The 24,043-nt window shown below is 47.5% G+C and overlaps 2 protein-coding genes across 2 annotated transcripts in view; both read left to right on the forward strand.

Moving 5' to 3' along the window:
- The window catches only part of FSTL1 (follistatin like 1), a 56,865-nt gene extending 51,469 nt beyond the window's left edge, over positions 1 to 5,396 (forward strand). The window contains exons 9-11 of the mRNA XM_074593720.1: positions 667 to 777; positions 1,769 to 1,866; positions 2,129 to 5,396. Coding sequence (XP_074449821.1) covers positions 667 to 777; positions 1,769 to 1,866; positions 2,129 to 2,173 — 254 coding nt within the window. The 3' untranslated portion in view covers positions 2,174 to 5,396. The remainder of the gene's footprint in view (positions 1 to 666; positions 778 to 1,768; positions 1,867 to 2,128) is intronic.
- A 3,538-nt stretch (positions 5,397 to 8,934) lies between these two features.
- On the forward strand, positions 8,935 to 23,564 carry LRRC58 (leucine rich repeat containing 58). The gene is made up of 4 exons (XM_074593736.1): positions 8,935 to 9,511; positions 18,607 to 18,735; positions 20,067 to 20,344; positions 21,685 to 23,564. The coding sequence occupies exons 1-4, from the start codon at positions 8,997 to 8,999 to the stop codon at positions 21,891 to 21,893; spliced, it is 1,131 nt and encodes a 376-aa protein (XP_074449837.1). The 5' UTR covers positions 8,935 to 8,996; the 3' UTR covers positions 21,894 to 23,564.
- The last annotated feature ends 479 nt before the right edge of the window (positions 23,565 to 24,043 follow it).

Genomic DNA, 24,043 nt, shown 5'->3' on the forward strand with positions numbered 1-24,043 from the left:
GTATTTACATCCCGCTGCGGTCGCACAGAGGAGCAGACAGAGGCTGTGCTTCTTAGGGAATATTAAGTTGAAGTCTCTGTTGCTTGATTCAGTGGAAGCTAGGGATGCTGCACCTCCCCTTGAAAACATGATCAGCTGGTTTTCACCTAACACCATATGGGCCCTTGAATGCTTTGCGGGCCCCGACTTAAACATACAATCGAGCTGTGAGAAGAAATGTGAGCTGAAATAAGACATCTTTTTTTTTTCCCCTTCCTTTCTCTGGGCAACAGCAAATACACATATCATTTCCCCAACTTCTCACCTGAAACAGGAATTGTTTCAGAGTAACCAAAACTTTCACATTGGGGGTTCTCTTCTATGTATAACAGATTAGGAAATTCAGACAAATCCAATAATGAGATTTCATTTGGAATTGACAAATTTAAATGTGTTCTTTTGAGGAAACAAAGTGAAGTGTTCGACTTTCCCAAATTATTTTTTGGCTGATTTCACGCACCAAATTCAGCATGAATATTTTAGTCATTATGAAACTTTTGGTGGTTAGTGGAAGGAAGGCCTCCTCCAAAACCTTGTACCTCTTCTCTCTCAAGGTATCTTCAAAGTATGTTGTCTTTAGCCTGCTCGCTCTCTCACAACCACTGCCCGTGTTTTGTGTCTCTCTAGAGTGTGCCTTGGAAGATGAAACCTATGAGGATGGAGCAGAGACCCAGGTGGAGTGCAATCGCTGCGTCTGTGCCTGTGGGAACTGGGTGTGCACCGCAATGACATGCGAGGGTCTGTATGCTCTCCAGACAATTTTTGTATTTGGTTTTGTACCAAAGGCATCTTTGCTTCTTATCTTTCTGAGAGCACCAGCTGTCCAGATTTCTACTCTCTCCTGCTTTTCCTCAGCTTCTCTATGTGTGGCTTCTCTGTCACCCTCACATGCTCCATGTTGGCCAAACCCGAGCTAATAGGAGATTAGGAAAGAGGCAAAGAGCAGCAAGTATGTACAGAGTTTCTTTCGTGTTTATCTGCCTTCTGCAGCAGAGGCTTCGGGATCACCTCACCTCAGAGTTGGCCGTGGCAGCAGGAACTCACCTCAGAAAAGATAACTGTAATACTAATAGAGCTGCCAGAGGAGCTGTGGGTAGGTGTCAGAGGTTAAGCAGCTGAATGAGAGACTTTTTGCTGCCTCCCCAGAAAAAAATTTCAGAGTTGCTATGCAACACCCAGTCTTGCTGCCTGTTTTGTTCCCTGCATCCATGGCAGAAGCATGCAGTGGGACTACAATTCCTTGACTTTCTGCCCATGTCAGAGCAGCAGAGGTGTCAGAGGCTATTGTTAGAGGGATAATGAAACCAAAGAATCAGATCAGATGCATCAGCAAGTTGCATCTTCACTGAGCAAAATTACCTCTTCATTAGGCATCAGTTATTATACTTGGATAGCACTGAGCTTCCATTTATTCCCTACAAGAGGCCAAGATATGTGAAGTAATTATAGATGCTTCTTTTAAATAATATGCAGCCTCTTCCTTGTGGTTTTATTTTTTATCACGTGGGAGGGAGAGATGGGGGCAGACTGGATGCCCAGGTCCTGAAGTCCCAGGCAGCCGCAAGGCCCATTCTCTTTCTAAGAAGCCAATTCATACTGTCTTACAGCAAAGTCTTCCTAAGCTTGAGGTGTGCTGTGGCTGACCTGCCTCTTTTTGTTCTGCACGGTTCAGCCTCTGAAATTTGCATCCCCCATTTGTGATAACGCTGGATTCCGTTTCTGTTTGCAGGGAAGAACGAGAAGGTGCCTGCTCGGAGACAGCGACCTGATCAAGACTTGACTGAGGAGGAGCTGGCTAGATATGTTCAGGAACTGCAGAAGCATCAGGTTAGCACGAAGCTGGGAAGGTCTACTTGCGCTAAGTCTCTCCAGACTAGAGGAGTTCCCTCTGCTTCTGTCACTTGGAGACTTCTGGTAGAAGGGGGAGTGCAGTGAAGGGGGATCCCTGTTACCTGTGGGGACAAATACAGGCGTGGGTCTTTGAGGTGTAAGCCAGTGTTGGCACTGCTTGTAGATAGACCAAAGGCTTCAGGGCACTGCTAGCTCCTGTGTCAGTGCAGAGCTTCACTTTTGTGCTGTCTTTCTCTAGGAGACGGCTGAGAAGACCAAGAGAATGCGCACCAAGGAGATGTAAGGGGCCTCCACACCGGAGGAGCCTAGGAGGATGGGCCCAACCTGCCACCCTGTCCTCCAGTGCTGATCTCAGTATGCACAAGTGTCTGCTACAGTTCTCCAGTCACAGATATTTACATTGTATAGCGATGGGTTATTTGTTTTGTAATACACAGAGAATGGGGCCAGGAAAGGGGAGCAGAGCCCACCTGTTCAGGGAGCTTCATTGCTGGGGCCTTGGAAGGCTGGGAGGGACTTACAGCAGCCTCTGGGACTCTCTCCCAGAGCAGACAGCAGCTCCCTCCAAGAGTTAACAGGGATTTCTTGTTCCCCTGGATCTGGGGAAAGGATGGAGGTCAGTGCTGGATAGAAAAGGGGGTCTTCAATCAATACAATTGTCAGCACCAGCCTTGGCTGCAGAAATACAGGCCCGGCAGTTTTGTGGCTGAGCATGTGTGCTGCAGGGCATCATTAGCCAAGGACCTTGCCCTGCTTACCCTCCCCTTTGGTTTTGAGCTCCTCAAAGCTGGTCAGCCTGGTGTGACACCTGGAAGTCATGGTGCCATGCTGCTGGCATGAGTCCAGCACATTCCTCCTTGCTTTCCACCAGACTGTCCCCAGCAGCTCCTCCAGTACATTGTGGGCTCCAACACAACATGGTTCCTTTTGACCTCATCTCACTCTTACTCTCCCTGCCCCTTCCTTAGAGGTGCTATTGTATTTTTTTCTTATCACGTTCACATGCTGACTCCCCCTTTTGTTTTTGGTTGGGTTTTTTTTATTACTTTATTTCCTATGGTAGTAATTCAGCTTTTGTATGTTTTGTAGCTCTAGATCTTTCAAGAAAACCCAGCCTGTGGGTTTTTGTTACTGACAGTGCTGTAATGCCCGTGCACAGTTTGTACCATACTGCGCTCAGCCACTGCAAACACCACAAGCAACTTGTGAGTCCTGCATTACAGGGTATTTCTCAATGGGGGGTAGCAATGTCCCTCATAGAAGACGAGACAGGGCTGGATGTAATTAGTTTCACCAGGCATGGATTGACGCTGCAGCTCTCTAGCTCTTGCTCCCTTACCTAGCATTGACCAAGTGCTCAAAGTCCGTGCTTATGCCTCTCTAAATTGCCCAGAGGGAAGTGCCAAGTAGTCCAGAGACAGAGGGACCAGGCAATCCCATTAGTAGGGTATTTTAAAAAGCTTAATTCCGTAGAAAACTGTTTAGTTTGGACTGTTAGCCATCATCTTGGGCCTTCCATCTCCCTCTGGGGTGAGGCAGTACCATTATTCTTTGATTCCCAGTCTGAGTTTGGAGTCAGGGCTGGAAGCCTCGTTACTGACGCGTTTCACAGTGTCTTTGATCAGACCATCTTTCACCACCCTCACATCCTTTCGTGGGTCATTTTCATCTGACCTGTTTCTCAGAGCGTTGGTCCTCAATGTAAACAAAATGCTCTTTTGTTGACAATCATCTGTGTAGCCTCAAGCCCAGCTGATTTTCTCCTGCAGTTATCAAACATACTTCACTCACTCAACACACCTGAACGTCCTGTTTCCATGTTTGCTTCATGGCCCTGCTGTGTATCCCAAGCAGTTGCACGCACCGTGAGTTGAGATGACTGCTTGTGATTTCCATCTTCCTGTTTGTTAGCAACTTCAGCAGTTGTTTCCAGGTGTCTTGCAGTCCTTAGTGCTTACTCAAGTGAAACTCCACTTGAATCTGCAAAAGCATGTTCTGCTTGAGTGAAGATCAGCAGGACTTTTGTCCCAAGTTTCCCCTTTTTGCACAGTGCTTTCCTCGGAGTGGAAGAATGAGCTGGTACCTAGCAAGCCTAGGAAAAGAAGAAAGCTTGGTCCCTCCTGTGGTCTTGCCCATGAGCCAGATTTGTTAAAGACTGGTCTTTGAGCTGTTTTCCTGATGTGAACCCAGAGGACTTCCGTTGACTTTGGCACAGTGCCACATTTCCACTGAGAATCGTAATCTACTCCACCATGCTCGGAGGTTTTGGCATAATAAATACAGAAGGGGGCTGGTTCTTTTCCCATGAGGGTCTGGATTGGAGAAGCTGTCACCTGTGAAGGTGAGGGGAATGAGGACAATGCTACACTGGGATGAAGTCATTGTTTCCTCATAAATGGTGGAAGTCATTGGTGGAACAGGAGCACCCATTAGACATACCCTCACTCCTCCCCAACACTATGAGCAGAACAGCTTCGTGTGCTGGATCTGGAGTCACAGGAACATTGTTCGTAAATATCTTGCTTTATTCCAGCCCTACTCTGAAAGGTAGTTTGTGTCTCCCAGCTCGCTTCCTTCCAGCTTGGATCATTAAAGTGCCTTAGAGAAAACACAACAGCTTGCCTTAAAGGCTTTCCCTGGATGGGGATAACATCTTAATGTCCAGTCAGGAGAATCTCCCAACTGGGAAAAGCAGAGCATGTGCAGGAAGGGGAGGCCAACACACGGCTGAAGGGCTTCTGTAGGCTGCATTATGCGATATGTTCCCTAGTCCCCATCCTGTTTCCTGTGCACGTGGGGTCTACAAGGATGGGCGCTGGGGACAGCTGGAGAGGTGGGTGCTGGCAGTTGAGGTTTACAGAGCTGGCGCTTGCACGGAGGGCAGAGGCATGGGCTGCTGTCTCAGGCAAGGCAGGCCGAGCTCTCTGACAAGCCATACGACATACCCTCCGAGGACAGCCTGCAGCGACAGGGTAGGAATGCAGTGAACATGCCTCCATGGAAAGGGCTGCTGCCTGTGGAGCTTCTTCCTCCTCCTGCCCTCAAAGGGAAAGACAACTGTGGAGAGCGATGCTGGTTCTAAGGGCTACGGTACCCAGTGGGGACCGAAATGATCTCACCTCCCCGCACTGAGGGCAAGGGCAACCATTCGGTGAGCCATGCCCAGACTGCACCCCGCAGCAGCCTGGTCTGTCGCTTGCTTCTGCAGGGTGTCTTGGCTGCTGGGGAAGGAAGTGCTGAATTACAGCCATTGCCCTCTGGGACAATTGCTGTACAGACTGTAAGGGGCAGGGAAGGCTTCCTCCCCCCCCCAAAAAAAAGCCAAATTTAAGCAACAAACAAAAAAGTCCCAGTTCTCCCTCTATATTCCCTCCTGTACGTGTGTGAAATTTATCAGTATTCTGTAGGTTTCCTTAGTGCACTTATTTTACTTGATTTTGTAATTTTTTGAAGCAGGGGGGTTTGGATATTACTGCCAAATAAATGAAACAAAATTTAAAAAATAACAGGTGTTTTGTTCTATTTCTCACAAGCCACATTCCTCACTTTCCTCTTCCAAAAAGCAATCAGCTGTCTTTTTACACATTTATACACAGATCTCAATGCATTTGACAAATGTGAGATGCAACTATCTTTGTTTTATAGTTGGAGAAACTGAGGTACAGCAGAGAGAAGTGGAAAGTTGCAATCACGTGGTGAGACAGCGGCGGAGATGCAGCCAGCAGCCACAACTCCTGCCTCCCAGCCACGCACTCTTAATGATGAGATTGCTCCACGATCCTTTCAGTATCCGCTGTTTGCTCTGCCTGTGCTACTGGGAAAGAAAAACCTATCAGCTCTCCATGTATGGATGTGGACAAGATGAACATGCGTTAGGATCTTGCAGCCGATAGAAAGGCAAACCATTGTAGAATGGGGAGAATACAGGGGGACACAGGCAGTGAAGTACAGGGCAGTTGCTGTCCTGTGTGGTGTTGGGGGAGCCTCAGCCAGAGCACCTTCTTGTTTGGGCAGTGCCTTTCACAGAACAGATGGATCAGGTGGAAAGAACTCAAAGGCAAGTAAAAATAGTAACTAAAGGCTTTAGAAACATGACTTACAAGGACAGAACAGAAACCGTAGGCACAGCTAAGAAGGGAAGCTCTAAACATTTGTCTTCAGGTGGAGACTGCTACCAAGACGAACATACCCATCTCGCTGTGGCGGATGGGACACTAGCTTCAGTTGCGGCAGTCAAGGCAGGTCGAGATGAGACTTCAGGGAATACTCTTGAATGTCAAGGTTAGCAAAGAACTGGAAGATGCGTCCTTGATACTTCGCAGACTTCCTCCCTGTATGGGTTTTAAGAATAGACTAGAGTAACAGCTATCAGGAATAGAGCAAGTCCTACCTCATGTCACCTCTGCTGAACTGAATGACGAAATGGCCTTTAATGGTGTCCTGTAACAGGAGAATGCCTTACCATTCACCTCCCCCATCTGTAATGGACTTGGCAGCTTCTACTCCTGTGAGCTCTTCTGTGCAAATGACAGTCCAACAGAAGAGGCTGGGTTACTTTGTTTCGCTTGGTATGCTCCTTCCAAAGCTGTTTTTAAAAAAAAAAAATCAACATTGCCTCTTCCATGTTACTTTTCACACCTAATGGCCTCTTCAGCGTGTACCAACTGCTGAGTGAGCAGTCCTGACTGTGGCATTCCCTGCCCATTCACTGCTCAACTGTAAAGTGGCTCTGCTTTATTACCTTAATTTCTACTGCTGGAATTTCCCAGGGTTTTAAGAAGGAACGAAACGAAGTGTCAGCCACGAATTTAGCTAGATGGCACTATAAATACTTTGCCTTGTGCATCATGCATGCTTACTGAAGGGAAATGATTGTGGGGTGGGAGAGAGGAAGAGGAGGAAGGCTGTTGCCCACTTCTGGCAGAGGCCTGGCAAAAACTCTGACCTGTCTGATTGTGGAGCTAAGCACAACTGAGTATTAACAAATTGCTGCACTGTGTAGCTACGTGCACTTAATCACTTCCCAATTCTCCAGCACTGTTAAGCTTCAGACTGAGAAATACGCTATTTAAGTGTTTGCTCAAGTTGCTGAACTGCATTTGTAAGGCATTTATTAACTTTAATTCTGAAGATGGGAAAAAGTTAATCTACCAAGAGGCTAAATTCCTGAAAAAAATGAACCAGTTCACAGGGCACAGCTTTGGGAGAGCACAGGCTTAAAGCACTGCAGGAGACAAGAGCAAAATCCAAATGACCTTACTCTTGTGCTTACATAAAATCTCCCACAAACTATCATGATCCACATGAAACAGCACAAGCTTTATAGAGTGGGCAAAATTATACTGAAAAGGAATAACTATACTGGTACAGTGTCTGCTCTTATGCAGCCATCTTTGGGTTCACATCAGGGGTTGCACCTGTGAATCCATAGATAGAGACTTATAAAACAACTGAAATAAGTCCATTGGAAGGTGACCTGTTCGTTCCCCAACCCACTACAGCACACTTTTCCTGAAGGTTGGGCACAGCCCTGACAACTCCCTGCACTTGGAACGGGAGCTGTCACTTCGAAATAGTTGTAGTGGTAAAATCCAGAGTTCATAGGAGCACCAAAGAAAGGACAAGTGGGCCATGGATTTTGTCCACAGTATTCTGGACACACTCAAACCCAGCATCGTTACTGCTTCACGCATTGTTTTTAAACTCTTGGCTGGTACAAGCCAACTATGGTTTCTTTGTGTTTCATCCACTCTAAGATGACAGAGGCTTGTGTATACGAAGTGTTTTAAGGGGGTGGGAGATTCCCCCTTCGTTCTTTTTGCATCTTTATGCATCACAAGGAAGCAAGACTGTTTCTAAAGCCCAGACCTAACATCAGGGCAAAAGCTCCTTTGGGCTATGAATCTTCTCATTATCATCCCACATTGCTGCTGCTTCTTCCAGTGGGTGACTACTGCTTACACCGCTGTTAACCTGTGTCCAAAGGGCGACGAATTGAAATCATGCATCTCGAGTTGCCTGTTTGTATACAGTACAACCAGGGCCAACTCCATATCAATCTGTAACCTGCATCAGGCCTCTTCGCCTGACAGACTTTTGGTGTTGTGGAGGCTGGATGGGGCTTTGAGCAACCTGGTCTAGTGGGACGTGTCCCGGCCCATGGCAGAGGGGTTGGAAATAGATGATCTTCAAGGACCCTTCCAACTCTAACCATTCTATGATAACACCTGCCAATGCCCTAGCTCAAGATTAAAGCTGTCATCTCACATCCAGGCAAGGAGATCACACCAAGGTAATTCTGGGGCAGCATCTGTGCTGGTGCCCCACCAGCAGCAGCAGGTCTGCAAGGACCACAGCAGACAAACCCTGGACAAAACACCAGCCGACAGCAAGGCCAGGGATGCCACAGCCCACAACAGAGAGAGGCCTTGGGGCACCAGCGGGACAGACAGCACCTGTCCTTCGAGGTCTGAGGGTGACGGAAAAGGGCAGCAGGACGGTTATTTTTTAATTTCCCAGTTAGAGGGACTCGGAGCTTTAGTGCCGAGCCCGCTGTGGAGGGCTTTGAAGGGGGCGGGAGCCACTTCTAGGCCCTCACCTGCCAGCACCCAGCGGTTCTCCAGCAGCCCGGCCGGCCCGACCCGCCGGGAGCGGGCTGTAACGACAACCCAGGGGATGTAACGGTAACCTGGGGGTGTAACGGTCCCACGGGGGCAGTAACGGTCACCTCCTCCGCCGGCCGCGGGGGGGAGGAGAGGGGTGCCAGCCCCCTCTCCGCAGCCGCTGTCCCCCACTGCCCCGCCTCCCTCCTATGCTCGTTCCGGGGCCGCGGCGGGGCTCGCCCTCTCCCCGCCGCCAGCCCCGCGGGGTCCCCGCAACCTGCATAACGAGCGCTCGCCCCTCGGCGGCCGCGGGGGCCGCTCTCGCTTCGCCCGCCCGGGATCGAGCATGGGGCCGCGGATGGGGGCAGAGGGTGGGGGCGGTGGCGGGGGCTATTCAGATTCCGGGGCGGGGCGGGGCGGGGCGGGGCGGGGCCAGGCCCGGGAGCCCCCGGGGTGACGCAAGGGCGGCGGCGGCGCGCGGCGACGTCGGTCGGTGCGAGCGGGATGGCGGCGGCGGGCGGCGCGGCCGCGGAGCTGGAGCCAGAGCCGGAGCTACCATGGCGCGGTCCGGCGGCGGCGGAGGGCGAGGAGGAGGAGGAGGCGGAGGCGGAGCTGGCGGCGGAGCTGGCGGCGCGGCGCAGCGCGGAGGCTCGGCGGCTGGTGCTGCCGCCGCGGCGGCGGCTGTCGGGCCGGCTGCCCGCCGGGCTGTCGCAGTGGTTCCCGGCGCTGGAGGTGCTGGACGTGAGCGGGACGGGGCTGGCGGAGCTGGGCGCGGAGCTGCTGGCCCTGCCGCGCCTCCACACGCTCCTGGCCAAGAACAACCGGCTGGGCGGGCCCGGCTCGCTGCCCAAGGGGCTGGGGCAGGCCCCGCTCGGCCGCTCCCTCCGCGTCCTCAACCTCAGCGGCAACCGCTTCGCCGAGGTGCCGCCCGCCCTGCTGGGGCTGCGCGGGCTGCAGAGCCTCAGCCTCGGCGGCAACCGCCTCCACGGCATCCCGCCCGACATCCAGGAGCTCCGCAGGTGAGGGCAGGGCGCCGGGCGGGACGGGTCCGTCCCCCGCCCAGCACCCGCGGGGGCCGGGCCTTTGCCCCGGGGGGACGAGAAAGAGCCCCGGCGGCTGCCAGGCAAACCCGACCGGATTTTCTCGCCGCTAAGCCGGGCGCCGCCGGCAGCGCGCCTCTGTCTCGCTCCCAGCCTCGGATGTCGCGAAGCACTGCTGCCGCTGCTGCTAACCTGTCTCTGCCCCTTCGTCAGGTTGAGTTGCCAAAACTCAAAGCTGCTCATTGGGCAAGCGATGGGCCTTCTGCGCTCGCTAAATGGGCCGTCTCTTTCAGGATTTCCTAGTCCTGGGGCTGCCTCGGTGCCGGGGAGGCTCTCCTAATGACAGTGTGGTTGGTATGAGCGTTGACATGCAGAAGGCGCTCCGTGGCTTTGCTTTAATAGAGATCTCTAGGCGAGAGCAAAGTAAAACCCCTGGTCTCATGCAGCTCATGGCCGCACGATGGACTGCACAGGAGAATAAAGATCTGGTTGTGACTTATGCAAACAATAGGGTCTTTCTGCTGATACAGCTCTAGTTGCGTCAGGGTGCTTGCTGGCATGGTTGGGTTTTTGTTGTATTTCTCTCCACCCATCCGGCTCATGTAGATCTGACAGATCAGCTGATATTCTGAAGCCTAGAGCCCCAGGCTGTGCTCAGGTGCAGTGGTACATCTGGCTCTGGGGCTGGATCAAACCACCACAAGCCAATGACATAGAAACCTATGGCTGAATCATGGCAGTTGGGAACACTGGTGAGGTGGGAACAGATCCGAGGTGGGACCAGGTATTGACTGCCCGCATTGACCTGGGATGGGTACTTCTGAAGCCTGTCATCCTCCTGGGTAAGCCGAAGGCTGTGTTCTGACTCGTACATTACACACAGGCATCTCGGTGTGTTCGGCTGGTTTCTCAGGCCCCAGACTAGCCCCCGTGTGGCTCTGTGCTAAGACTTGGGGTCTGAAACTTCTTCACCCTACGTCTTCGCTAAGGGACTTGCCAGAGGCAGCCTCTCTTACGCAATTCTTGAAACCCTGACCCTAAACAGCTGGATTCGCCCCAATGGCTCAGCAGAGTTGCATCCAGTGGAAGCACAGGATGTTTGCAGGGTGCTGTCTCCCACAGTCCTAGGTTGGAGGTACCAGGACTGCTTGAGTGCTGGCGGGAAATGGTTTTGTCCGCTGCAATATGATACAATTGGGTATGTGGCTTTTGCCCAGATGGTACAGCGTGCACCTGTTGAGGATCTGGAGCAATTCTGGGTTAAGCTAAGTATGAGCAATGCTGTGAGGCATTTTGAGTGCCTAGAGAATGCCCATGCCCTTCTTGTCAAAGTTGGGATGCATCCTAGGTTGAGGCTGTCATGAGGAGGAACATCAGCTTTCTCTCTGTTCAGGAGCAGTTGCTACAGGGATAAAGAAGGAAAAGAGGACAATGGCACCACTTCATGGAAGACGAGGCCAATGGAAGAGGGCAGTTGTGTATGCGAGATGATCCACGTTGCCTCCATAACATGCCTGATAGCGTCCAGGATGTAGTTGGGATCTGATTGTTGTGTCCACCTCTAAGGCAGTGTTGTGTCCACTCACTGCTGCTGCTGCTTACATGCTCTCCTCTGTAGTTGTGGTTTCTCCCTCTCTCTTTTTTTCTTCTTTTCTTTTTTCTTTTTTTCTTCACCCCTCCCCCCAGCCCCCAAGAAGACAAACCTCAGCCTGGCTGCAGCCTGTGCTGCTGACCCTGGGAAGGTACCAGGCTGCATAGCACTGCATCTGATGCTGTGCTCCATGCTGCACTGCTGTCAAACTGCTGCTGCATGGTTACTCTGCTTTGTTCCTCTGGCCTGGCCTGCCCTGGAGCAAGGCTCCTGTTTGTCCTGTCCTGCAGCTTTTCTTGGGCTGGTCATGCTTGAACCCCAGCATGACAATTCTGAGAGGGCAAATGCGGACAAGGCTATTGAACTGTCTGGTTATCGTTACAAAGTGACGTGTCAGGTAGAAAAACTAGACTAGACCCAGCTTGTGTCTGCCGCCCATGTAATCACTGCTAACTCGCTGCTAACGTGTCACCATAATATAATTGAACTTTAGCTCAAGATAGCAAATCTGTGCCCTACCAGAAGCGTCACCTTCTTTACCGCTATGCCATCAGTGACTCCTCTGGGAGTTTTGGGACTGCTTAAGTAACAAAAGGGAGGAGCACACTTGCCAGAGCTGGGAAAAACCAATACTTTATAATCTAATATTCCTCCAGAGGGGATCTTAGATCTGCTTGTTGAAGCCAGATAGCCAATGACCTCACGCCCTTGCCAAAAAGATAATAAATATATACTGGAGAGAAACTGCTGCCAGACCCTCCTCCCAGTGCCAACAACAGAGGTGCCTGCAACGTGAGCGTGCATAGTGTTGTAGTGCGTAAAATGAGCCTGAGCAAGGACAGAGCAGAGCCAGCTGTTGTGGCAAGGCAAAACAGAGGCATCCATTTGTTTCTGAACTCTGGGCCAGGAGCTGGGACCTGATGTAGGTGTTGAGGCTTCTGTTAACCTCATGGCTCAAGCTGTAAGTGTCTGTCTTGCTGTTGCTGGCAAGGCAAGACTTTGAACCTTTTTCCACATGCAACTGCCCATAAAAGAATTTTTTCTCATGTCTTGTGGTCTCTGAGACCACAGAGGAATGCAGGCAGCACTTTGACCGGACACGTTCTTCCTGCTGGTACTAGAGTTCCTGAGGCCAGCAGTTCTCTTCTTCCCGTGACCCTGGCAGCTTCCCATTTGCTCCAGCCACTGATTATAAAGCTGAGCAGACTTGCAGAGATCTAGAAATACTGCTTATGTATCCAGGGAATGTCTGAGTTCTGATGAGATTTTAAAAAAAAAAAAAACACAAAACATTCTTGATAACTAAGCCTTATGTCTGTCTTCTGCACCCCATACGGTTTCCTGTTGTGGTTTTTGAAGGGGTATCATGTCAGTTTTGGTGAAGGCCAGGAATACAGCAGGTAAGGATTCTACGTGGTGAAGTAGAAAGAATAAAAAGCTGATGGGTCTGATCTGCCAAAGGAGAAGGAATATGTTGGCAACTACAAACACAAAGGCCCTTGAATGAGAGATGTGTGCCGTGTGTTGTTACTCACATGAAGATAATAAATCCACAGCTTTGCAGCAAGATGGGGTCAGGCGTTTTGTGCAAAACTTTTCCGCTACCATGTTCCTGGTGATTTGGCAAGTTAGTGGACAACAATAAGAACCACAGCCAGTCCTGCTGCTGCCTTGTCTTACTCCTTCCAGCTTCAGCCATCTGCGCCATCCTTGGCCAGACAAATCTTTGCACGCAGTGCATAATCCTGCATGGAAAGTGAGTTCCTTTCACCTGATTATCAGTTACCACCTAGGCCATTGCAGAAGGACCAGCTGTAGATGTCCTGATGCTTGAAGCTTCCTTCACATGGCTTTATAAGTGGATGATCACCATTGCTCTGGTGATGGCAGCAGGATGATGCTGATCATAGCATGCCAGCACCAAGGATGAATAGCCTTTGCTTCATGTTTTCCACTAGAAAAATGCAATGCTCTTTCCTCTGAATTCCACCATAAGTGTCTATGGTGACCTGCAACAGCCTCTTACATTTCTGAGAAAAGCAAGTCTGGGCCCTGCTGAGGGCTTTTTTCAATCATGTTGAGGCTGTGCCAGCTCTTTCTGTATACCCACCACCCCCAGTTACTGTCAGCTAGCAGTGTCAGTACAGCGCAAGACCTAAGTTGCAACATTGGCTGTTGCTGTGGATTTAGAGTAGAAAATGCACCAGATGGGTGAGAGCAGCCCTCTTTGCATTGCATTCCTGTTTGTTGACAGATACAAGGTGAGCTTAGCATAGGTAGACATAAGCATGATCTTTTCTGTTCTCCCTCCAACATTGACCTTGCTGTGCTTTCAGTGTGAGATGTTATGGTCAGTCACTCTCAAACTCGATTCACAGCCCCCAGCAGCTCCTGAATTGTAATCTGCGTAGATGTCCCACCCCTGTATAGGTTTTGTATGTCCTTCCTCTGCTCATCCAGCTGGGGATGCACTAAGGGGCATCGTGTGTTGTAGCTGGTGAGCTAAGAATGCGGTCATCTACGTGTGCTATTTTGGACAAAATTTGTTTGGCAAGTCTGGTAAAGTGCGGCTCCAATCTTCACTGTCCAACTGTGGCTTTTGGCTTAAGGGTGCATGAATTGCCCTCATCAGCCTGCACGCTTGGGGAAATGTCTTGCGAGCATCCCATAAAGGGAAGAATTCTCAAGAGCTTAGCGAAATGCAATCCATACCTTGAATCTCCAGATGTGAATTCTGAGTCTTACTCTTCTAGTTAATGCTCTTGCCCTCAGTAGAACACCAGGAGCAGGCGGAAAGAGCTTGGAAAAGAGACAGGTTCTTTCCAGGCGTCTGCCATGCATGCTCCTTTCCTTCTTGCTTGGGTTCCTCTAGTAAAGCTCAGTTGTGCAAGGGCTGGGATCAAAGGCCTCGAACGCCTAACTGGATTCATCCAAGTTTTGTGTGAAGGCTTAGATGCAATGAAAACCAGAGTATTTGCTTTTATTCGTGGGTAGTATTAAGCATGTTAGACAAGCATACACTTAAGCACGACTGTTACACAGTGTGGGAAAAACGGCAAGTGAAGCTTTGATAAAGATACGGCATTAGGAAATCTGCTTGCTGCCTCCTTTTTTCTTCCCCTCTTCAAACGTTTTGCAAATAGTTTTCAGACGACTGTTTGATCTCAAATTTGCGTGTCAGCAAAGGCTATGCAGTTCTCTCAGGAATTAGCAAATCGTAGAACAGGGCTAACAGGAGTGTATTGTGGGCGCTTTTAAATTCCTGCCTTGCATGAGCCTCAAAATTGCCCTGGAAATTTATTGCTAAAAAGTTTATCTTAAAAAGACCTGGAGCTATTTCAGGCTCGTTGTTTCTTTTTAGATTACCTATTTAGACGCATCTGTTTGATGTCAGCTGTTAAATTTTATCCAAAGAAGCATCTGTGGGGAAACAGGGCGGATTGGAAATTTGAGTATCTTCAGTACCAGAAGACATTCTCCCCTTGAAACATGATAATGAAAGTGTCATGATAATTGATAGGGTATCAAAAATACCTCTAGTGCTCAGAGTGGGCTCTTCTTATTAACCAAGTGTTTTGGGGCTTTTTGATTTGTTTTGTGCGATATGACGATGACCTGGAAACCTCAAGGACATACTGCAGCAAGAATGTGCAGTCTCTTGGCACGTTAAATTTTGCTGCCACCACCTGAATCGGTTCATAGTTGTTTGAGCATTTCCCCGCTCCCTTCCCATATGTAAAGTGACTTACACAGCCACCCTACAGCCCGCTGGTGTGAAATCCCCTGCTAGAGAGGAGGGACACGCGATGGGCTTGGCGTGCCGTAGTTAGTACTGGCTGTGCTGAGCGAGGGGCCTGCTGGATATGAGGCTGAAAGGGACTCTGGCCTTTTATTAGTGTATTTGTAAACATTGCTAAAAGGCAGGAGAGAAAGTCTCAGCCCCTGTTAGTTACTCTGTCAAATGGCGGGGGTGGGGTTCATTTTTTGTTGAGATGGGTTTTGTTAGTGTTTGTCCCCTCTTGAAACTTGTTCAGCCAGAGCCTGTGTGGCAGGTTGGAAGCACATAATTTATTCTACCTTCAAAAATAGGAACTGAGTTTATATTCGTTTGAGGCTGGTTGCTCTCTGGCTTTTCTAAGTTCCTGGACTGACTTTTGAAAGTACAGAAAAATTCCAGCTCTCCCTGTGTGTACACAGCGATGCATGAGACCTTAGCTGGCTGGTCCAAATGACTATGCAGATTAATGATTGTCAGAAAAACTGTGTCTCGGTGTGAAAGGTTAGTTAGAAGTATTCACTAAGCTCAGTCTCGTCTCTGCTATGGTCCTCCTGTGAAAAACTATGGTAAACATTGTGGATTGCTTCATTAGAGGTGCTCTCGCTCATCTTATGGAGCAGCAAACTGCCCCCTCCCAAGCAGGACAGCTCGAGAGCCAGCGTTGCCTTGGCCTCTAGATACAGGCTTAGTAAGGCACAAAAATCAGGGCAGGAGTAGATGAGCTAGGAACAAACTGTGGCCCCAGTGGTGTGGTCAGTGCTCACTGCAAAAAAAAAATCCTTGCCTGTGTCATGATTAGCTTTGCTCCAACAATTCTTGGTACTTTAATTTGATGCAGAAATGATTGTTTTTAATTTCTCCATCTTGCTCAGCCATGGCTAGGCTAGATCCTTCTTTCTCGCAAATTGTGTTTTGGGCAACGGGAGTTACAGATTTCTTTTGGCTACTGATCAGTGTTTCAGTGGAAGCTGTAAGAATATCTTTGCTCTATTTAAATAAGTTTCTCTATTGTTTCAAAACCTCCTCCCTGTGTTTTTTTTTTTAATAAATTTACTATCTAATTCATATCATAAGTTCATGTTGGAAATTCTGAATTTGCTATACTGGACTGGGCTCAGGGAGTTGTTAGTCTACTGACCTCGAAAAGGTGATTCAGAAGAAAGGTAAAAAGAAAACAATTTTTAAGGAGTCCCTTGTTGCCACTAAAGGAGTTATCTTATTTAGTGGATTTCTGGTTAGAAACAGTTTGTGGTCTGATGTTGGGGCTTTATATCCTAGCTAGTATAACTGAGTGTTTTCAAAGAATGAATTTGAAAGCTGTAAATAGTTTGTAGGCAGTGTTTTTGCATGCTTAGTTTGTACAGTAAGCTAGTCTTGAAACTTAGGCATTTCAGGCCTTGAAAGGAATTTCAAAAACACTTTTTACTGTATATTTTGCACCCTTCTTCCCCTTCCCTGGTAGTATATGTTTTTATGCAGTATGGCTTTATGGGCATTATTGTCTTCAAGCACAGAGGATGAAGAGTTAATTATTCACTTTTCCTAGGAAGTGGAAACTTGTACACATCTAAACCTTGATTAAACATTGAAATCCACATTACTAGAATTCCCTTGCCCAACAGTTTTCAGAGTGGGCTCCAACAATGGCATGGAGTTCAAATATGCCTAGGAATTCTATGGTCAGCAGTTAAGTCCCTAATGAGAGCCAAGCAGCCTAAATCCACCTTGGGAAACAATGGAGGTTGAAGGAGGAATTTTGGTTAAAACTCAGGGCTTTGTTAGGGGATCAAAATTTAATTAAAAATAATCTCCCCTCGAGGTGGTCTCTGTACAGCAGCCTTCCTCTTACCCCCACTCCTCACCTACAGGTTGTCTGTGTAGAAGGGAGGTTACTTTTGAGCAGTGGGGGGTTGGTGGTGTTTTTTTTCCAGTGTACTTTCTTCCGTGTTCAGAATAACCTCCAAATGTGTTGTTCTACTTGATCTCTTAGCTGAAGCAAGCATAGTTACTTCCTTTCATATAGTCAAATTAGGTTTAAGGCTTAATTTTGTGACCGCTTTGTCAAATTTCAGTTATTTATCTTGCCTCCGACATACGCCAGAAAGGTAAGCGAATCCAGGGGGAGGTAAGCTCTGAGAGCATCTCTTGGTGTGTTGCAGAGGCCTGTTCTGTTCTTCGCTGTTGTGCAGATGGACCTTTGTGTTGTGTTGGTGGCCCCTGTAACCCAAACAGCTGCTGTCATTGGATCTTTGGAGTTCAAGTTTCCTGTAAGAACTGAACAAAATATTCTCTTTCTACCGTTCTTTTTCTCCATCCCACAGGAAGCCTCAGGGAGGAGCTTTTCTGGCGCTCCACACCTGCTGTGGCACAGTTGCAGTGTTTGGACCTCTGGGTCGACCACCATATCCCTTGGGTGGTTTGGTTTCTTTGCCAGTTGTGTCCATAGCCTTTGTCAATTGCTGGGGTGAGATGAAGGTGTGTCCTATTCCAAGGAGGTTATAAGCTGTTCTTAAAGAAAGGCTGATGGAGCCTGGATGACTTCTCTGTCCCTGAGCTGCAGAGAATGCTTGGTGGGTCAGAGGGGGCCAGCGTACACTGTAGTTATGCACTAACCTGAGTATGTACTGGAGATCTTGAACCAGCACCTGCAGACAGGTCCATGGGATCCACCTGTTTCAGGCATGGGAAAAAGTATTGTCTGGATGATGATTAGCAATGGTGTCTCTTCCCAGACAGAAGTGCCCAAACTGAACCTGCCTTAGCTCCTCTTCCAGACAGCATCTGAGAACAGGAGAGGAAAACTATTTGGCTCTTAAATGGGGACTTGAAGCTATTATGCTTGACAGTTTTCCTTCCTAGAAGGGCAGCGATGCACAGCAAATACTGGCTACTCCACCTGGCAGAAGGGATCTAGTGCCTCTCTTCATTCCTGTCTCCCATCCACTGAGTTTTCACAGGACGTTCAGTGATTTTTATTTTTTTCTTTTATTTAGGTCCAAACTGCAGTTAAGCCCAGGTAACGTTTTTGGTAGCTCTGGGCTCCATGAGTTCAGTATACTGAAATCAGTCTATCTGAGAAATGGCATGCATGTACTTGTGTGATTTAGATGCACTCTGTGCTTTTGCAGCGTGATGTTGTCGGTATGTGAACTGCATCAAAGCAGGACTATCTGCCTCCAACTTCTGCTGAAAGGTTTCAGTTCGTCACCGAGGAGTCAAATGATACCATAAAGAGCAATTAGCACTTGTGCAGGGCTGAGACACACGGGATTTTGGGGGAGAGCCACTGCTCTCTTCCTTTGCTCCTATTGGAACTGAGAGCTCCCACTGGCTGCAGCAGGAGCTGCGTCAGTGCTGCAGACCCTGTGTGCACAAGCATCTCTTCCTTGGAAAAAGGAGCAGAAGCTTTGCATGTGGGGTTGGTGTAGGAATACGTGGTTGTCTGATGCCTGCCTACAAATGTAATGGTGACTGCAGGAGGCTGGAGGTAAATCTCAACATTATCTGCTGTGAAACAGCAGCTCTGTTGTAATTTTGATATGCAACATAGCTTTTTTTTTTTTTCCTTCAGTAAATTATCTCATACATAGTCACCTGTACATTTTCTTTAAGAAATCTGGGAGATGAGAAGACCAGACCTAGTGTTAAATTAAACCGCAAATGACCTTAATGAAATAATGCAGTGTTATCTCTTCTCTTTCTCAGTTTAGAGTTTCTGTACCTTGGAGGGAATTTCATTACTTCAATTCCACCTGAATTAGCAAACCTGCCTTCTCTAAGCTATCTAGTTCTGTGTGACAACAAGATCCAGAGCATTCCACCTCAGCTGGCACAGTGAGTATTTACTGTCATCAGCCACCAGCTGTAATTAACTCTTTGAACTTTTTCTTCTGCATGTGTGGATAAAAGCACCTGGGAGAACTTATTTGTCCTTCAGTTTATTGATGTGACTAGACTTGAACAAGAAGATCCTGAGCATGGTGCACTGCAAGCAGACCATGAATATGTAATATGGAAATCTCAATCAAAGGGTTATGGGGAAAAGAAAAACGTCACCAAATGTACACTTTAAGGTGAATTAATAGGTTTGTACTGGGAGCCCTGAGAAGTACCTGGGCAACTCAGAAAAGATAAACTGACATGCTACTGTATTCTTAGTGATGAATGCTTGGTCTGTTTTGTCTTTCACCCAAAGCCTTTTTATGCGTGCTTTTGTGTTGTACCATCTCCTGTGTTCCCTTGGTGTTTCTTACTCTAGGATCTCAGAATGGTTTAGTATTTGTTAAATCCTACAGCACAGCTCTAGAGGATGAGTTACTGCTTTCTCTGTTTCATAATGGGGGAAAGAGGACACTGTAAACCCTGTATGGGTAGCCTAAGATGGGAGGTGAAAAATTCGGTGTGTATCTGTAACCCTAAAAGCAATTGGATGACAGCATGGAGTTTTCTGAATTGGAATTTGATGGTACAGTGGGATTATTCTTGATGTACAATGTTTAATGATTCCAGTTGTCTTGTAACTTGTACTGGTTTGAGAGCATCCCTGGACGCTGTGCTGGAGCGTTGCTTTGTGCTTTCTGAGAGGAGAACGCCTCCTCCCAAAGCCAAGAAACTGCTTGTCACTCATGTCGATGCCAGCCTGGCCTGATCTTACTTGGCTTCTGAGATCTGGTAGTATCACAGCACAAGGTGATACAGCCGCAAGCAATGAAAACATGGGGTTTTCCAGGGTTGGCTGCCTACCAGCAGTCATCTTTAATGCATGAGTGAAAGCAGGTGACTTATTCAAAGTGTTGCATGGAACTGTTCTTGATGCATGCACTGGGTACAAGGAATCACCGTCTCTCCCTGAAAGCAGTCAGTTCATACACTTTCGTTCTGTGCTACCCTTTTTTGGGGTGTGTAGTGGGAAACACTGAGAGGGACAGCAGCATATTTGAGGCTGTGTTTCTTTAACAGGCATTCAGCAGGTGAGCCAAGTTTTCTAGGGCATTGCGTGTGCTGGAGTAGCAGCAGCTCTTTTAGCATGGATTTATGCTTTAAAAGGAAGAAAAGCCAAAGGAAAAGAAATTGGTGTGAGAGGGGAGAAAGATCAGGTCTGTGTAATGCAGTTGTGGAACGATTTTGCTTGCACATCTTGACAGGGTTTCTATCTCCATCCTCAGGCTGCATTCCCTGCGTTCCCTTAGCCTGCACAACAACCTGCTGACGTACCTTCCTCGAGAGATCCTTAACCTGGTTCACCTGGAAGAGCTGAGCTTGCGTGGGAACCCACTGGTGGTTCGATTTGTCCGTGACCTGACCTACAATCCACCAAGCCTTCAGGAACTGGCTGGACGCACAGTTAAAACTCGCAACGTTCCCTACGCTCCCAGCGATCTCCCAGAGAATCTCGTCCGTTATCTGAGCTTGGCCAGCAACTGTCCCAATCCTAAATGCGGGGGTAAGTTCTCCTTAACTGCTTAGCTTCCTGCTTTTACCTGATGGGTTTTCTTTCCCTCTGACTTGCCATGACTTTAGTAGCTCGGTCAGGTTAGATGTGTTGTTGCATCCAAATTCTATCTGTATTTCATTGGCTCCAGATCTCCTGTAAACTTGTCTTTACGGAACCGTGTTCACTTAGGAACGATGTTTGGAGTTGTAGTGCTGGTTTACTGTATTTGCATGGGAATATTAGACAGTGTTTCTGTCGGAGTCTTTGCAGCTCATCCGCAGCACTCCACTAGGCTTTTATGGTCTGAAGTTTCTGATCCATCTGCCCTGAAATAGCTCAGACTAAGTAATGGAGAGGAGAACTTTTGCCAGCACTTTTGCTGAACAGCAAGCTTCACTTCATAGAAAAGCCTGGAATAGTTGGGCTTAATTTGGCTTAATCTTTATCCAGAGTAAATGATCTGCGCGTTCAGCCTTTAGAAGATTAAGGAAAACAAAAAATCATTAATTAGTATCTACCCTCTATAATGCAGTCTGTTATCTCCTTGTAGGACCATAGTAAAGCATGCTCTATAAACAAAGACGGAAGGGCTGGAACTTGTGTTGAAAGGGAAAGACATTTTCCTTTTTTAGAGTTTTGCACAGTTTGGCTAGCAGTGGATTCTTTTTCACTTTTCCTTGTGAACTAGCACAGTACTGCAGCGTGACTCTAACACTGCAGGAGAAGAGCTTACTCCAGACCAGCTGGGACTTAAAAACACCGCTGGAAACTTCTGAAAATGTCAGTGTCTAAAATCACTGGCTGTGACAGGAAGAGAACCTAATTGTGTGTTACAGTAACACTGTTGCCATGGAAAGTAGCAGCCAAACTCAGCATGGTGACTTCACTCAAGCAGAAGAAAAGTGGAGCTATGAAGGTCTATTTGTGAATGCATTTTTGCTAGCTGGTAGAAGAGGTTTTACAAGTTTGAAAATAGAGTAGATGAATTAATTTGACATTTGAGAAGTTTGCAAATTCCCAGCAATTTCTCCCTAGTGGTTAGAAGAAATTGACAAATTCTGTGGAAGTAGCTGCCCTGTGTCTTCTGATGCAGAGTGTGCCGTTCTGAACCACCTATCAAATACAGTTTTACAGGATATTTTTCTTTTTACTAAGAAAAGAAAATTCACATTTCCAGAGGTGTCCTGGTACTTTCTCTTCCTCCGTTATCCCTTGTCCTTCTGTGTCCAGTGCTGTGTCAATTAAATCCTAATTTCAGTCATTTGCACCAGACACAACCACCTTGCAGAGCTTCCAGATTTCTCCGCACAGGGTCTCATATGTTGTTATTGTCCCCTCTGCCCTTACAGGCGTCTACTTTGACAGCTGCGTCAGACAGATCAAGTTCGTTGACTTCTGCGGGAAGTATCGCCTCCCCCTGATGCACTACCTGTGCTCCCCAGAGTGCTCCTCTCCCTGCAGCTCTGCCTCCCAGAGCTCGACTTCCCAGAGCGAGTCTGACTCTGAGGACGAAGCCAGTGTCGCTGCGCGCAGGATGCAGAAAGTCCTTCTGGGATAACGGGGAGCAAAAGGGGAAGACTGGAAGGAAAACGTATTTGGAAAGCAATAATGGAACAGCAAAGTATGAGCCTCTGGCCTGAAGGGCTCACTAGAAACTGTCCTCAAGTCCATGTAAGGGGCAGAACATCTTAGCAAGCCTAGACTTGCTTGGTGCAGTGCTACGTAGGAGAACTAACTCAGTGGCATACTGCCTGTAGGGTGCCTGGGGTTGTTAGAAACATCTGCTGTCTGGGAGACATCCCCCCTCCCTCCCTCGTACGGGCTGGGGAGGGGAATTTCTTCTCACTGGCTGATTGAGAAGGGTTTTAATAGATGACACTTCACTGGACTTCAGTCATCCTGCAGAGCAAAGGAGATTGTCCAGATCTTTTAACACTGTGGTAAATCAGAAACAGGCTAATGATGCCGTGTGAGTATGTATGGACCCCAATGTTTTATATAGAGTTTTGATTCTTTGCTGTCTCCTCTGATTTCAGTTACAGATTTTACACCCATCCACTAAAAATGAGAGTTGGGGTTTTTTTGTGCAGGAGTAGATTTTTCCAAACTCTGTTTACTCTTCTTTTGCCTAGAGGCGTAGGGTCTCTGTGCTGTTACAGATGTTACAACTGTCATAGAAATGAGCCACCTTTTTTTTCCCTTGTTATACCAAGCTGCTCTTAGTGTTTCCTTCTAACCTTATTCATTATTTTTCCTCCCTCTGCCTCTTCCCATTACACCTGGAGTGTCGCTGTCTTTATGGTGCCTTCAGATGAGTTGTTCTATTGAGACTTGGTGTCATTCAGACTTGTGGCCGTACATGCCCGTGCAAGGGACCAGATACCATGCTCTGTATCATGTTTTTGAGTCTCAGCTTACTGGAGCAAATCTGCTTTTATATCTGTGAATTGCAGGAAAGGTCTTGATTGACACTTCTTGTTTCTAAACAACCATGTCCCCCTGCTGCTGCTAGCTCTGCTATGCTTGGTGCACAGTTATGTTCTGTAAGGTCACCTGCTTAAAGGAGGCAGCCGCTTAATGAATTGGAAGTACTGAGAAAAGTGCCATGGAGAATATTTTTTTTTTCCTAATCATCACGTGAGAGGAAAAGCCGGTAGGGAGGCTAAGGTGCGTTGTCTGAGCATCTTGCACAAGGTGGTTTTGGAACTTCTTCCTTATTTATTTGTTTGCATTTGCTTGTGTTATAATAGCTTTGGCAGTCTGTTGGTTTGTTCAAATAACACATTTGGTTATCTTAAACTCTTTTTAAAAGAAAATAGCTCAGACTTTTTAAGTATCAGGAAATAGCTTAAAAATTAATATTATGAATTGAGAGGTATCTATAAATCTACTTTATGGGGCTGTTGTGTGTTTTGCTCAGTGAGAGATGCCCCTTTATTAATATTTCATGGCAAACAGTCAGTCCTTTTGATGGAGTTTCAGGTAGAGCAAATCCAACTGTGCCTTCGAATGCACGAGCAGAGCAAATACATTGTGTTAAGAAGCTAACTGAACAAGAAAAACTTTTCTTAACCCACTTTGGCCCTATGGGGGAAATTAGAAACCTGTGCTCTACTCCTGCATTCAGAAAACACACGTACCTATTTGAATATCTTATGGCAGCTCTCTGTTAATGGTCCTGTTTAATTATATTTGACACTTTATATATTAAAGCACTTTGATAATTCTACTCTTTGTAACTAGCCTTAGTGATTTTTTTATTATTATTATTTTTTATTAGACTACAAGTTTTCCTTTAATGTGACCAGAAGAACAAGGTCTGTGAAACTTTGTACGTTGCAGTCTGTCTCGGTGTGCAGGTTGAACTTCTTGCCGTGCATTTCCTTGACAGCACTGCTCATTTGCCTGGTTTCCTTTGGAGAGAACTGGAATTTGAAAGAAATGATCTGGTTGTAAAATAGCACCCCATCCGTTATTAGTCATTGCAGTTTAGTCTGAAGATTCCCCACACGCACAGATCCACAAGGAACTAAATTGTACGTGCTCTGTGCCTTTCCAAGTAACTTTTTTAAAGTATAGTTTTAAGACACAATAAGGTGTATGTGCAAAGCAACTGAATGCCAGTTAAGCAAATTCTGTGAGGTTTGCTTGGGGAAGAAGAACCTACAGACTTTGAGAGAAACAAACTGCGTGCTGTTGGTTAAATTG

This window comes from Larus michahellis, chromosome 1, assembly GCF_964199755.1.
Source record: "Larus michahellis chromosome 1, bLarMic1.1, whole genome shotgun sequence".
Lineage (NCBI taxonomy): Eukaryota > Metazoa > Chordata > Aves > Charadriiformes > Laridae > Larus > Larus michahellis.